Genomic DNA, 16403 nt, shown 5'->3' on the forward strand with positions numbered 1-16403 from the left:
GTAACAATTAAAGGGCCTCCCGGTGCAAGCAGAAAGCTGTTTATTCTCTGTTCCATCACTTCGCTTTGCCTTCGAAGGCTGGTCTGTGCTCTGTGTTTTCGTGGTGATGCAAGTCTGCTCTCTCCTCCAGCCGTTGGGTCCCTCCCATCTCGCAGCACCTCACAGGTCTCTTCCCCAGCAGTGCCTCGCTGGAGCCAGGAGCGGCTCACGAATCAGCTGCAGGTCCCTGTTTTGAAAAGCAGAGAGACAGAGGCAGAGGAAAAGGGTGGACTCTTATGTGACCTGATCTTAGAGCAAGACAATCACCATCTGAATTCCAGAAGCCCTGTTCATGTTTGGGGATATTTTTTCGACTGCATGGAATCAGAGAGAAGCCAAAGGATGGGAAATGCCTGCATCCCCCTGAAAAGAATTGCTTATTGCCTATGTCTCTTATCTGCGCTTCTGCTGACTGAGGGGAAGAAACCAGCAAAGCCAAAATGCCCTGCCGTGTGTACTTGTACCAAAGATAATGCCTTATGTGAGAATGCCAGATCCATTCCACGCACCGTTCCTCCTGACGTTATCTCATTGTAAGGCCCGTAAGCATTTTGATATCTAATTTACGATTTTAAAATTCCAGCCGATGTATTTGGGTCTTTGTATGTATTGGTAAAAGGGCATGGGGAGAGAGATTCCTCTTGCAAGCCTGGCTGTTTGACAGAGCTAACATTCTGCTGCATTTAGAAATTTTGATTCTTATTAGCTGCTACAGAACATGCTTAGATATCTTCCACTCCCCGAACATTATTATGAGAAACCTGCAGCAGATTCATGCCTCCTACTTTAGCTGGCAAGGCACAGTATCATACTTCATGAAATAGTGTCAAATAGTGACTGTTTTGCTAAATCGGATTAACATAAGGTTTGTTCTGTGTTCTGTGTGTGTGTGTGTGTCTCTTTGTGTGTGTCTGTTTGTTGTTTTGTTTTCTTTCAGATCCTTTGTGAGATCTGGTTTTACTGAAATCTCCGAAGGGAGTTTTTTATTCACACCATCGCTGCAGCTCTTGTGAGAAATATTTATATCATGACTATTTTTAATATAGCATATATTTAGATAAGCCCTCTAGTAAAATGATCTCAATATTAATTTTGTCAAATGTAATTATATTTCTGGAGAGGAAAAGAATTATCAGTAACGTGAGAGGTAGATGGGCTTGTTTGCGACCTGATGCCAACAGTGCAGGTTGATGCTTGCAATGGTAAATTTGCTAACCTGTAATGCCGGCTACTTTCATGGCTATTTGTGAAGTTGTTGGAATGTTGTAACAGTGATCCTCACTTCATTCTCCCCTTTTACTTTCATTTTTGACTTGGGAACTTTGGTTATTTTACCCCGGAGTTTCCAAATTAGTCAATACAGAACCCAGCATAACATATGCGCTCAAGATGTTGTCCTGGGGGACCTGGGGCAGGCTGCTACTCTGTATGATTTACCATGTGGGGAAGAAAAATCTCAGTTCTTTCTAGGTAATTCCTTAAAATATTCATTCTTGAGTGACTGCTTTCTAATCTCACCTGATTTATAACTCGTCTCCTTATAAGAAGGGAAAGAAAATATTAATATAGGATAGTGCAAAGGGTTAGTCTTTGCTGTGTGTTTTGAGATAGCCATGAGGGAACCACATATTCAATCTATGTCTGAAAAGAGTCAAAAAATAATATTTGACTAAGAAATCAGATCTTTCCACAGGCATAATGTAACACGGATAACTTGTTCTCATATGTAATGTTTGGCAGTTGGAGTGCTAGTTCTCAGAGCAGGACCGCACAGGGGACAAGAGGTCCCCTGGTGCTCAGGTGTCAGGCCACAGAATGGCTTGTCATTACTGGTTCCAGGGGGGAAATCAGCCAATTGTCCATCAACTGAGTTGTGGTTATCTTAACTGCATGATCCAGGACTCAAGTTTTTTTGCTTGTTTGTTTTAGGGTTTTTGTTTTCTTACCTTACTTGGCCATTTTGGCTATTTGAAGTTTTACATACAGAGAAGCAAATAGCATGGATTTGAAATGAGAGAGAGCTGTATGTAAATCTCACTCCACCACTCCCTAGAAGCTAGACATGTAATTGTGTGCAAATGACTAAATCTCTCTGAGCCTCAGTCTTCTCATCTGTAAAATGGAGGTGATGACACTGAAAGGTTGTCATCAGAAATAAATGAGATTTAAGTAGACAAAATGCTTGGCATAGGATATGACAAGTGGTTACACATTATATAAATGGTAGGGTTTTAACTTTTTACATGAAGCTAAAAAAGTGAGAAAAATCACGCAATCTATTGCTTTGTCTATATGAAATCCCCAAACTGATTTGACTATTCCATTTTGCAAACCTGATCAAGTGTTTTGACATTATGTAATAATGTTGACTAATGTCCTTCTTCTAGCTAATGTCTTTGAATGATTACCAATTGAGTAGAATATTTCCTAAGTGATTATCTGTTTGACTGACAGCTAATAGTTGATTAGGGCAATGAACAAATTAGTTTGTTTAGTACATCAAACAAATTCAAAAAAGAGGCAAAGTCCTCAATGCTGGGATCCTTTCATAGGATAGGAATTGGTTGTATGTGAGAAAGTGATCAATTGTGACTATGTTATTATTTGTCAAATACATAAATGGCTCATTTTAAAAGCATCCTTTTGATGGGCTAAGGCACTTCTCTCTCCCCAGGATAATTAAATAGATCAATTCAAGAAGTGTCATTTGACACACGCTACTAACAACATTGGACGGTTGTTAGTTGTGACACAGAACACCTGGATTGATCAACCTCATCAGTTAGCATCTCTCCACTTTGTTTCCGTTGGGTGGACCCAGCCTCAGCAAGCACAGATGCTGGACAGTGTTATAGAAATAGTTACCGGCTGCTGCAGGGTAATGTGATTACACGTATTTAGAATCACAGAGGGAAGCCAAGGAACTGGTTTTTAAATAGCCCGCACCGAGTGTGTGTGCCATGCCCCTGCGTTCCATGCTCCGAGTTCCTATGGAACATTCCAACCCTTATTTCTAAAAGCAGTTCAGGTTTCAGAAATAACAAAAGGGAGAGTAATTTTTGCCCTGGATGTCCTTACTTAACTCACATTGGCTAAACTCAACATGGCAGGGGTCAAAGTTTGTCTCTAATCTCCAGGATTCTGTTTCCTCAAGATTTTGCTCCCCATTCTTCCTGTCCAATGTTCTCTGTTTCTTCCTGTCCTTGGGAAAGGGTCTAATAAGTGCATTTCCACTGAGGAGGAAATAAATGAAAAGGCTCCAAGTATGAATAATGCCATAATCATAACAGTGGTGGGAATGCATGGTTCATAGACACAAAGAGCTCTTCTGTGGGACGGGGCCATCCAGTGCCCTGAAAACTCCCCACTGGAACATGGAGACCCAGGGGTCTGATTTGCCTTTGCATGACCTTTGCCATCAGACCAGACTTGGATCCCACCAGCCATTGCTTGGGGTTTGCAATGGATTCTAATAGCATTTGTGACCGCAGATTACCAAACAGACCTGTCATAGTTTGTGAAGAGATAAACTTCTGAATCAATTCTGCTCCATTGATGTCCAAAGGCAGTTGGTTTCTTGCTCAGCTGTGGAAAAAGAAAATTAAAGACCCATTCCCATCACCCACCCTAAAAATCTGATAATTTCATTATGGCCCCAAATGCTTTTTCAGACCTTCTGCAGAAGTCATGATGAAAAGTACTTTGTGAAATGTCAGCCTGGGGTACTGAGGGAAACAGACGCAATGCCTCCTTAAGTTACACGTTCTGGGGAAGAAGATCCTGGTAGGCCGTGGCTGGCAATGTGTGTCAGAGAACAAGAAAAACAAAAGCCCACACTCTGTAGAGAGGAGAGAAAGAATAAAATTATTCAATGAAATTTCATCAGATTAATTATATGAGCCTATTTTTAAAAACACCTATGGTTTTAAACAACAGCAAAAAAAAATCTTTCCCCAGCAAATGTAATTTCATTCATGTTTTCCATAGGCCTGCTGTGAAACTTAACCAATGGGAATGATTATTCATTCTAGTTTGCTTTCAGTGAGAGGGAGTGGTACTTGTAGTGAATGGAATTTACAGAAATGTGTTTTCACACTGGACAGCCCTGTTCTTCTCAACCACAGACTAAAATCCCCAATGATATGGGCTCATTACAGAAGTAAAATTCAAATTTAAAAGTATAAAATGTGAACACATTGCCATTTGTTCATAAAATTTTTAATAAACTAAAGCTATCTAATAGAACTCTTCAGAGAGTTATATTTGCAGGGAGTAACAGGGTTCGGTTAATATGCACACACACAAAATCTTTATATAAGAATTCAAGGTAGCTGGAAAATTTTCTATTTATTCCAATGAAGTCTGATCTTGTTTGAAGCAATAGAACTGATCCCTTGGTGGGTGGCGGTGGAGGGGGGGAGGATATAATCATTTCTTTTATTAATCAACACATAAATATATAGTTCATAAGACATCAAAAACAAAAAAACCTAGAAGTAAACAGCATGAACGAGACAAATAATACATCCATCCTTACTATAATTTTATCAGTTAGTTCTTAAAAATATTATTTGTCCAGGCAAAAATGTCCATAGCCTATATCACCTTCACAGTGATTGGCCTCTTTATCTATTCCTCTTTACATGACAAGTGTTAAGAAACATTTCATGACCTTCATGATTACTCAAGCCAAACCCATCAGCTTCTAGAGGAATTAGTGCTTGTGGATGAGTATGTCTTGGTTTGTGCCCAGGTGATGGCCTACAATGGACCAAGAAGTAAAAATTTCAATCATCTGGGCTGTTTTGTCTACAATCTGACCAGTGACCCATAGCTCTGATTTTCAACTTCTTACTGAATTGTTGTGACTGTGCACACAGCCCTGTAAAACAAATGTTTTCTCTGAAAGTGTATTTCATCCTCTCAATTATTCAACCAGGAAAGTTAGGAGTTACCTCTTTCGGTCCACTTTCAACAGGAAAAGCCCCCCATCAAACCGCATAAGAATCTGCCATCTCTTCTTGACCCCAGGACCATGGTCCTAACTGAGGCTGCAGTCACTGTCCACAGACTGCTGGGGGAGGTGTCACACTGGTCTCTCTGCTTCTGGACCCCATTCCTCCCCACCTCCACTAGCATTACCTTCCTGAAGTGCAGATCTCATCCTGATACCCTCATGCTTGGAAGCCTTTAATGGCTCCCTAGAAACAGAGAAGCATCTAATATCTGAGTTGGTATTAATAGAATTTGGCTATTTGTCTAGGGTCATCTCTCATAGTATCAATAGCACATTCACACATGTGCGCACACACACACACTCACCACAAGCTCCATCCATGCCAGCCTGAAGTACCTCATTCCTTGACCTCTGTTTTCTCAAGTTCTATAGACTTTCTGATGTTTCTAATTCTTCCCATCATTTTTAGAGCTATTTGTATCTGCCCTTGTCTCTAACAGAGGGTTCTCAATAGCCATAGTCCTAGAAAGGATGTTATAAGCTTAGATTAAGACTTTGCTTATTACATATTTATTGAATTCAAGTCATATTTTCATAGATTTTATACTAGAGACTTCTGTCTTCCTATCAGTAGTTTCAGTCATGTTCACACTTCCTTTTGTTTGATATACGTGATCAGATTTCACGGGAGCCGATAGTGTGGAGGACTGGAATGTGGGCTGAACCAAACAAAAGTATGAAGAGGCATTTGCTCATGATCTTATGATGTCAAACTTCTTCAACAGATGTTTCCAGTGTACCAGAACTTAAAAGACAAATCATCCAGAATCTTTCTTTAGACCCACTGCCTGGATCCCTTCTGTCTCCCTCTGATTTCCTCTAGGTCTTTGACAAGCACAGACTCTTATTTGCCACCCTGGTTGTCTCTCAGGTTGGACTAGCCTCTCTCCTGTGAAAGGTCAAACTCCCCCTTTATCTGGTCTGACAGGACATCCAAAGAAAGATGCTGATTAAGCATTATTAAGATGGAAACCAAATTTGTGAACACAAAGATAGTTTCCTTTTTATTTACAGTGGCTTAGCTAAAACAAGTGTTTATTCATTGTATAGCTGCAAGCAGTGACAAAATGAAAGCAGAGGCCTCCCATTTCAGCAGAAACTTTTTGGGATTCTACTGTGCAGCAGGCACAGCACTGGGCTTTGTGGGAGACACACAGATGAGTGAGTGACAGCTCTCCCTCCCTGCTTTGACATGGCAGCTCCAAGTTGGAGGTGAGCCCTGAGAAGGTAAATTCTATCTTGCCTGTATTCAAAGGTATGATAAAGTAGTCTTGATAAGCTCTCTCATTTTGTTCAAAATGGTACTCAGTTGATTGGTGATGATGTTGACTCTTGCCCACTGTTGAGCTTATGGCTGATAGAGGCTACATTACCTGCATCTATTAATACAAAGTGAGCAATAATCATAGTATCTGTTATACAGGATTATAGTCAGGATTAAATGAAATAATACATGTAAAGCACTCGGAACAGTTCCTATAACTCAATAAACATTAGCTTTTATTATTTGTTCTGAAAATCACTTTAATTTGAATGACCATAACATCAGATTAGCATCTGATTGTATAGGCTGGGTTTGCCTACAATGCTAGCTTTAAAGTTTCATTGTTCTACACTAAGTCTGCATCAGAACTTGCTAAGAAATCTTTCTTCAAATACTTCTCACAAGAAAGGTGAACTATTTACCTTTCTGAGAATGAGAGGGGAAAGAGGAAGCAGAATCCTCTCACTCCTGAAAAAAAAAAAACAACTGGCACCATATTTTGTAAACATGTCAGGTTTTATTAAAAATAATTAACACTGGCCAGTCTTAGGATGAGTAGTTCTGTGATAAAATGGAGAGAAACCTGAAGTAGAGATCAGGAGACATGGTTTTGAAATACAGTTCAGACAGTAATGGACTGTGTGACCAAGTATCCTTGGATTTCAGATTTCGTATGTATAAAATACCAGAGATAGACTAAAACGTGGTTCTCAAACTCAAATGCCCAATGGGGGCTGGGATGATAAGGTAAATGAAAGAAACAGTTGAGTATAAGACAATAGGGTGTGGTAGTGACTGGGGTAAACCAGAGAAGACATGTCTTATCTAAAAATTAATCTTCAGCTCCAACTGATGATTGCTGATGAGAATGTGCTACATGAAGATGGGTCATATTTTTTTTTAATTTTCAGAAAAAGGCAGACATCTGGAGGCAGATTATTGAACAGAATAAAGACCAAACAAAACACACATAACTTGCATTTTTGAGATCTTCATGTTCAATTAACTTATGTTTCTTTCTGCTTAAACATGCTATTATATTCTGTTCTACAAACAGGGTACTTTAATATAATACAGAAAGTGACCTTGTTAAGGAAATGGACAAAATTTATTGTATCAGTTCTAACAAACCAGTAAATTAGATTGTTCAATGAAAGAGCCTCACATTATAAAATTGGCTATTATAAAATTATTAGTAGAATAATAATGTGGTTCCCAATTTCCCAAGCAGGTCCACTGGGACTTTATCAGGACCTCCCATAGTGGCTGATGATAAAACAGTGTTTCGATACCCCTCCTATAGGGCAAGGACTGGAAAGGAATTGTTGAGGCCATTTAAATGGCAAGATGACCTGTGTAAAATGTGATTTAAAAAAATGAGCCTTTATGGGGGACTTCCTTGGCAGTCCAGTGGTTAAGACTTCACCTTCCAATGCAGGGGGTGCAGGTTCTATCCCTGGTGGGGGAGCTAAGATCCCACATGCATCTTATGGGATAAAACCAAAACATAAAACAGAAGCAAATTGTAACAAATTCAGTAAAGATGTTAAAAATGGTCCACATGAAAGAAAATCCTAAAAAAAACACAAAAAACCCCCGAGCCTTTAAAAAATAAACAGAGTAGAATTTATATATACAAATAACTCTTGACTTTCAGAGAATTCCTTACAGGAGATCAGAGATTCTTCCTAACTTTGCTTCTATAGCCAAACATTTCTAGATCTTTGAGAATTGTCTTCATTGCTAGTTTGCAAGTCATACAATAAAACCAGGCAAAGCTTTGTTAGGGGACATTTGTCACTTGTATTGCTTGGTGGTAAGCACTTTATCTGTCTCATTTTTTATTCATTATCACAGTAACCCTGTGAGGAAGTATGATTATGTCCATTTTGCAGATGAAGCACTGAGTCCTAGAAGTTAGGTAACCTCTGTGATGTCACACCCCTCATAAGAGGTAAAGTCGGAGTTTAAACCCACATCCTCACTTTTAACTACATCTGTCTACTTCCTCTTGAACATGAATAGCTGGGCTTAACTTTGCACAGTTTTGTTCCCTAAATCAAACCCCCTCTCAGAGGGTCAACCTTTGCCATTAATGAGGATATTCGGAGGACTGTGTCCTGATCCCTGGAGACAATCACTGAAAAAGAGTTTCAAAAGCCCTTTGAAAGGGTGGCAGCATTGCTGGCAATAACATTGAGTATCCCTAGGATTCAGCTTTCATTGGTATGTGTAGGCTCTAGTCTCCCAGCTTTAAGAAAGAGAGGGAGAGAGACACAGAAAAGGGCAAATGACAAAGAACTTATATACTTTAAAGTTATACCTTAGACCAATGTTTTCTCATCTTGTGTCCTGTGGAACACGTGTCCTGAAAAAAAAAAAAAATTCTGTGCTCAACAAATTTGGGAAACTGCCCATTCTATTCATGCTTGGCTACCCCCAATGCACCTTGGCTTAGAAAACCTTTGGAATCTCTTGTTGTTTTCCTTTTCTTAACCTCCCATAGGATACTGGGAATCTGCACTTTTGGTGTTCATTTTATTTATTAGCTTAATTATGAATACCTTACCTTGCTCTCGAGAGGCTTGCTAGCAGAGCTTAGGCAGGTAGAAAGAATGTCATCTTAAAGGATACATTAAACCATCTGTCTCCATATAAGGAGTGACTCAGACAGCTTTGTTAGTGTGGATTCATTGAGTGTGATTATCTTTGAATGTGCCTCACTGCCAAGCTCTCCACCTGATCAAGCAGCGTGTGTGGCACATACGGCTTCTTTGGGGACCTCCCAGTGGATGTTTCATCCTTCAGAGTAACTGCATTATCACTTGCAGCCCGTTCAACAGGAAAAAGCCCCCTAAACTTGAATTTATGCTCTCACTATTTTTGTTTTAAGAGGGCTGCCTCAAGCTATTTCTCAGATGGCTAATCCAGCATTTTCCTGGGTATATTCATTGTAGTTAAACTCAATGATAAAAGGGTCACATTATCAATAAGATAGGGATACTGTGTATTTAAATCCCTTTTGAAGAGTCTCAGTTTACTTACAGATAGGAAGATTCCTGTAATTAGGAACCTCAGTTAACTTCACTTACCCAATTTACATGAATTTGTTTGATTTTTTCCTCTCTTGTCGTTCATGTAAAACCTCCCAATCTCATGAAGGCCTTGTGTTCCCCGCACTCTGGGAACTACAAGGCAAGGCTAACCTAGATTGTGGCAGATCTGGGATCTGCTGGGACTGAAAAGAGGAAGCAAAGCCTTGCCCTGACCATTACCAGTCAGGGAAAGATCATGACTGAGCACAGAATCCCAGCTCTGCCAGTTACAAGCTTCAAAGTACTTTACCGCTCGCACCTCGGGTTTCTTTGTATTTTAGATGGAGACTATAAAGCCTACATTATAGTGTTCACTGGAGGATTTTGGCATATAATAGGCTTTAAAAAAAACTGAAGTCCCTTCTTTGTTTTTTAGAAGCAGGGAAATACAGACCAAATATATAAACTGCATCGGGAGGGTGGGCTGTGACTAGTTGTGCCAACTCCTAGAAAGGAAAACTTTTGATTATTTCTGGCAGGAAAGGTGATGAACTATAAAACCAGAGGGGTAGGTCTATGCTCAAATCAAACCCATGCTCAAATGTGCAGGCTAAGAATATACCCCCAGGGAATCCTTGCAAATCTAAAATCTACATTTTAGATTTGGCCCTGCTGCTGTTAAAAGTTGTGACCTTGAGTAAGTCACTCACTTTGTGGTCCTTGCTTTCCTCACCTGTAAACTGAAGAATTGAATTGCATCTCTCTCTAGGCTGCCCCCCTCTCAGATTTACATGGAGCAAAATTAAAGTTGTTTTCCATCAATCCAGATAGAAGAGGGCTACCTAAGGGTTCTCTGAGTTACACTGAAAATGTTTTCCAAGGATGAGAGTCAAAAAGAACATAATGTGCTCATATGTGTTGCTTCCCATTTTAATGCTTTCCTATTTAAGAGCCTATTTTAATATATTCAAATATAAAATTATTCACGTGGCACATGCACTTAGAATGTGTGCATTCAACTGAAGTGAATCATCCGCCTGTTATTAATTATCATTCAACCAGCCCTGTTCTTTTGAATAAAGGAGAATGTTAGTAACAACTAGAAGGTATGAATCATTTAAGCAGAGGCAGTTCTAAAAAGTTGGCCAGCCGTTCCAGCTGTGCCCTCAAATCTCTAACAACTGTAGCGTGCGCATCTTGCTCTCTCATTTACATGTAAATGCACATATAAACATCAGGCACACATATGTATACAAAATGTGCTTGCACACCCTGCCCATGGCTGCCTAACTCCCTAGATGAGGCTCATAACAGTTCTCTTAGGCAGATGACAGTATCACTGGACCTCAGTTTCCCTCTCCGCGTAACTAATGTTCTTCACTAGATCTAACAGCTCTTCCAGCTCTGATATTATGTCTGGGCTGTTTGCTGAGATACTCTTTGGCAGAAGCATTGACGAGATGCTCTTATATATTATCTCACATAATTCTCAGAATCTTCCAGGAAGTCTTTTTGTTATTACCATTCCTCTTTTAATGGATGAAGAAATAGATTTACCTGCTTGATGTATCATGTACGTAATAAAAGTGGCAGCTACGAGCTTAGAAACCAGATTCTCTATTTTGTATCTAATCAATGCCATCTCTAAGCGATAGCCTGAGGCTGGCTGCTCACTCTTCTTCATCCAGAGTAGCCCTTAGAGAGTGGGGCTTGTATGGGAAAGCCCCCTAAAGCATCCCCCCTCCACAGTCTAGAGAATCTGCTTTGAGCTGTAAGACAAGATGCAGACCACTTGTGGCCAATGTCAGTTCTGATGGGAGTTAAGATGTCACAGGTGACTAAAGGGAGTCTGAAGGAGTGTCATTAGAGCCAGGGGGCCAGTCTGGCTTGAGAGAAGGGGAGATTTTTCCAGCAAGTTTACTCCTCCCATTCAACCATCTGCAGACCTGCCTACCCAAGACTCCCACTCCTCATGCGGAGCCCATGCCTATTCCTCCATGAATGAAGCCTGCAGCTCTACAAGCCCAGACTCACATATCTTTCTGGTTATCTAGTTCAGATCCCTCATTTGACAATACAGAGAGCAGAAGTGATGTGCTCAAGGCCACACGGAGGATTTATGGCCAAGTGGGAATTAAGACTCAGGCTTTGTGATTCCCTCTTCAGGGTGCTCCTTCCTGGTCCCTAGAAGAGGTGTGAAGCCAGGGCAGGAAACTGCTTTAGCAGCCCTTCAGTCTTGGCATCGACACATGTCCCTGCCCAATCATTTCACTCTTGTGGACCCCCAGCTGGACATTGGGCAGCCTCAGCCTTGACCTCCTTCTCATGTAGTTCGATCCTCATTCTGTGATCCTCTGCTTCTTCCTTTTCTCCTCTACTGCTGACCTCAGCACACCAGCCTCCATGCTAACCCTATCACACACTTCTCTGTTCCTTTTGAATTAAGTGCTTCTGATCCTAGCTTTTCGTCCAAGAACCTCCTAATAACCTGATGGCCTTGGTGTTCATTTATTGCTTATAGAGAGATGTGACCCACTCCTACAGACAGGTGAATGCAAATAGTCAGAAGAGAAACTGGAGCTCAGGGTTAGCAGGCATTTTACAGATCTCATCCTCCTCAGTCCTAGGGCAATGTTAATTTTAACTCATGAAAACATTTAAAAAATATCATCAATAGGGAATTTTAAGAATATTATTCTAAATACTAGTTGAAATCAAAATGCAATTTTAAGAGACTACTTATTAAAACTTACTGGACGCTTTAAATAGAGGCAAAGTCATATTTCTAAATACTTTCATTTTAAATCAGAAAGAATAAAAATATATGAATTGAGCATGAAACAATACCTTTTCTAAGGAACTCAAAAGAAAATAAATAATTAGCATATAAAATAATAAATTAGGAAACAGTAGGAATACTAAGTAAATTCAAGATTTCATCTTTGGAAAAACCCTATAAAATAGCAGATTTTTGAAGGAAGCAATATGTACACTCTGTCTATCAGATCTAGTCCCTTAAATCTATTTCTCACTTTCACTGTGTGGATCACAATAAACTGTGGAAAATTCTGAAAGAGATGGGAATACCAGACCACCTGACCTGCCTTTTGAGAAATCTGTATGCAGGTCAGGAAGCAACAGTTAGAACTGGACATGGAACAACAGACTGGTTCCAAATAGGGAAAGGAGTACATCAAGGCTGTATATTGTCAACCCTGCTTATTTAACTTATATGCAGAGTACATCATGAGAAACACTGGGCTGGATGAAGCACAAGCAGGAATCAAGATTGCAGGGAGAAATACCAATAACCTCAGATATGCAGATGACACCACCCTTGTGGCAGAAAGTGAAGAACTAAAGAGCCTCTTGATGAAAGTGAAAAAGGAGAGTGAAAAAGTTGGCTTAAAGCTCACATTCAGAAAACGAAGATCATGGCATCCAGTCCCATCACTTCATGGGAAATAGATGGGGAAACAGTGGAAACAATGACAGACTTTCTTTTCTTGGGCTCCAAAATCACTGCAGATGGTGACTGCAGCCATGAAATTAAAAAACGCTTACTCCTTGAAAGGAAAGTTATGACCAACCTAGACAGCATATTAAAAAGCAGAGATATCACTTTGCCAACAAAGGTCTGTCTAGTCAAGGCTATGGTTTTTCCAATAGTCATGTATAGATGTGAGAGTTGGACTATAAAGAAAGCTGAGCACAAAAGAACTGATGTTTTTGAACTGTGGTGTTGGAGAAGACTCTTGAGAGTCCCTTGGACTGCAAGGAGATCCAACCAGTCCATCCTAAAGGAGATCAGTCCTGTGTGTTCATTGGAAGGACTGACGCTGAAGCTGAAACTCCAATACTTTGGCCACCTGATGCGAAGAACTGACTCATTTGCAAAGACCCTGATGCTGGGAAAGATTGAAGGCAGGAGTAGAAGGGGATGACAGAGGATGAGATGGTTGGATGGCATCACCAACTCAATGGAGATGAGTCTGAGTAAACTCCGGGAGTTGGTGATAGACAGGGAGGCCTGGCATGGGGTTGCGAAGAGTCAGACATGACTGAGCGACTGAACTGACTGAACTGAATATGTACACACAAGTGGGAAGGGCATTAATTATTCAATGACAGGCTTTGGCAAATTTGAGTGAATATCTAGGAAGGAATCAAGGCAGTGTCTCACCTCACATCATAGATAAAAGCAAGCTCCAAATAAATTAGAGTTAAAAAAAAGTTATAGAGGGAGCAGTAAGTAATATTTCATTAATATCAAGGTAAGAAGAAACATTTTAAGAATTAGAGCAAAGAAAGAATTTGTAATAGACATTGATATATTTTGTTAGAAATGTAAAATGTCTGTATGTTAAAAATCATGATTCAAAAGGCAAACCATAATCAGTAGGGAAACATTCAGCATCATATAAGAAAGGAAAAGAATAGGTAATATCTTAATAAATAAAAGGTGCTTAGAAAGCAGCAAAAATGGTCAAAGGACATGATTTCATAGAAAAGGAAACAAAAGTGATAATACTAACTATTGGTAAGGATGTGATAAATAGGCATTTCTATATTCAGAATTGAATATGTAGTGTGAAACAAGTTAGTAATAAATAGAGACATAAAAACCATGTATAATCCAACAATGCCAGCTTAAAAAAATCTATCGTAAGTCTACTCTAAGGAAAGAAATAGGGATATGGGAAAATACTTGCATGTGAGAGTAGTCATGGTAGTGTTTATAACAGTGAAAACTGGAATCAACAATAAAAAAGTTAAATCCTGAAATATTTATAGTATAAGACTTACTCATCTGTTAACATTTTATATTGAAAATTTGTCATAAGAAATTGTTCTTGGAAAAATAAGGAGGACACAGAACAATAAAAACTATTATTCTAATTTTATAAATTTTATAAATATATACATGCATATATCATATAGATATTATGTATAATATATTCATATCTTTGGGTAGTATGGTGACAGTCATTTTTATTGTCTTCTTTAAGTTTTTCTGAGTTTTCCAGAATTTTTACACTGAGCTTATAGTATCCTTAAGCAGAATACACCAAACTGCATTCATATTTTTTAAATTCTTTTTTTTAACTTGGAGTATAACTGCTTGACAATGTTGTGATAGTTTAGACTTTTAAAATTCTTGATAAAAAAAACATAAGTTTTTAATCTTACTGTGAGTTTTAGGATACTTATTTTGATTAATTAATTCCTTTAAAAAAAGGAATTATAATTTAATGAGATTTCTTAAATCCGCATAAGCTGAGTAGTGTTATTATAGTTGTCTGTCATAATGTGAATGTTGTGTTATTATGTGATTCGGCTCCTATACTGAGAGACCACCCAAGGGGTGGAAAGGGCAGTAGACCAGGAGTCTTGGGTCTTATGATCTTGTCTTATGATTTTGTCTTATGATCTTGGTCAAAGCTTTTAACAGCCCTCTAGGCCACAGTTTGTTCCTGTCAAACAGCTATTAACACCTACTCTACCACTTTACTTGTTTCAAAGCCCCAGTAAGAAAATGCAGCAGCATTTTATGAAATACAGGTTATTGTGGAGGCAACAATGATGATTTAGAGAATGAACTATTGCCTGCATGGAATTGATAGTTGATGTGTATGGTTTTAAATCTGTTTCATGGCAAGGAAACATACCAGGTGTCACTAGTGGTAAAGAATACACCTCCCGATGCAGGAGACACAAGATATGCAGGTTTAATCTCTGGGTCAGGAAGATCCCCTAGAGTAGGAAATGGCAACCCACTCCAGTATTCTTGCCTGGAAAATTCCACAGACAGAGGAGCCTGGCAGGTTACAGTCCATGGAGTTACAAAAGAGTCAGACACAACTGAGCAATCAATTGATCTATGTATGGTCTTAAATCTTTCTTGGTAAGGAAACATACATTCCCTTGGTTGCAAAGGAAAACAGTCCTCGCCACCCTTTCTATACTCCCTTGTTTTCATACTGAATTCATGAGACTGATGGCTAAGATACAGAAAGGTCAAGGTGCAGCCTTGTGTCCACCTCCACCAGCATTCTAGGGAACATGCCTGCCTTTTCCCCTTCCTAAGAAGAAAGAGTCAGAGACCTCAAATGTTCCCACAGGCCCAGGGACAGAGGACGCATTCTACATTATCCCCGTACAAACCCACAGGATGGCTGTTTGGCAAATCTATGGGGTGAGGTCTCTGATTTGGAGCTCAGGGTAAGGAGTTTGTTCAGACAATACATTGATCCCCACCCACCCCTCCATGTGCAGCAACTGTGAGGACAGTCGTCACATCTGAGTTACAGTATTATGGACTCTCGCTACCTGTAGTTAGGGGCAAGGGACAATCTATGACATCTCTGTGTATCAGAGCACCCGTTCCAGCCACACCTGCTACGAGGAGCAGAGTTCCCCTTGGTCGCCACAGGTAAAGGAAGGCTATTGTAACTGACCAGAAAGTTTACCATATGCAGCCCTGGCTGCATATAAGAGATTCCTGGGGAGTTTTTAAACATCCCATGCTCAGGCCACATCACAGGTACAGAATTTAACCAGATTAACCAGGATCCTTGAGGGTGAGAACACGGTAACAGTATTTATAAAGCTGTTCAGGTGAGTCCAAGTGAAGCTAATATTGAGAAGCACAGATCTAGGATCAAACACAGATCTGGGCATCTCCCTGATCCAGCCTTACACACGCAGCCCTTTGTGAGGTCTCCTCCACATTCTGCTCTCTTTGAGTGCGCCCTGCACAGCTTTCCGGCCGTGGAGCTGACTCAGCCCTAAGGCATCTTTCCTCCTTCAGCTCCTCTGCTGGCTGGCTCCATCTCTGTGATTCCAAATTCTCAAGAAGGGGTTCATATTTAGCCCAACTTGCCTTTTTGAACCAGACTAGTTGGGCCGTGGGATGCTGACCGATCTCAGGATCAGCTATTCTGGATGAGAAAAGGAGTCCTTCTTGTTCTAATAATTTAAGAAAAGTGATAGAAGTCATGAGGTATAAAACATGGCCACACAGGTCTGCCCCAGGTCTGTTGTACAT

General features: G+C 39.9%; 1 protein-coding gene across 4 annotated transcripts in view; it reads left to right on the forward strand.

The window, feature by feature from the left end:
* The first annotated feature begins 357 nt into the window (after window positions 1-357).
* The window catches only part of LGI1 (leucine rich glioma inactivated 1), a 36487-nt gene continuing 20441 nt past the window's right edge, over window positions 358-16403 (forward strand). For 3 of the 4 annotated variants that reach the window (XM_068961636.1, XM_068961638.1, XM_068961639.1), the window contains exons 1-2: window positions 358-572; window positions 977-1048. In XM_068961636.1, coding sequence (XP_068817737.1) covers window positions 358-572; window positions 977-1048 — 287 coding nt within the window. The remainder of the gene's footprint in view (window positions 573-976; window positions 1049-16403) is intronic. The other variant, XM_068961637.1, reaches the window with a different exon arrangement.

Source organism: Capricornis sumatraensis, chromosome 23, assembly GCF_032405125.1.
Source record: "Capricornis sumatraensis isolate serow.1 chromosome 23, serow.2, whole genome shotgun sequence".
NCBI lineage: Eukaryota > Metazoa > Chordata > Mammalia > Artiodactyla > Bovidae > Capricornis > Capricornis sumatraensis.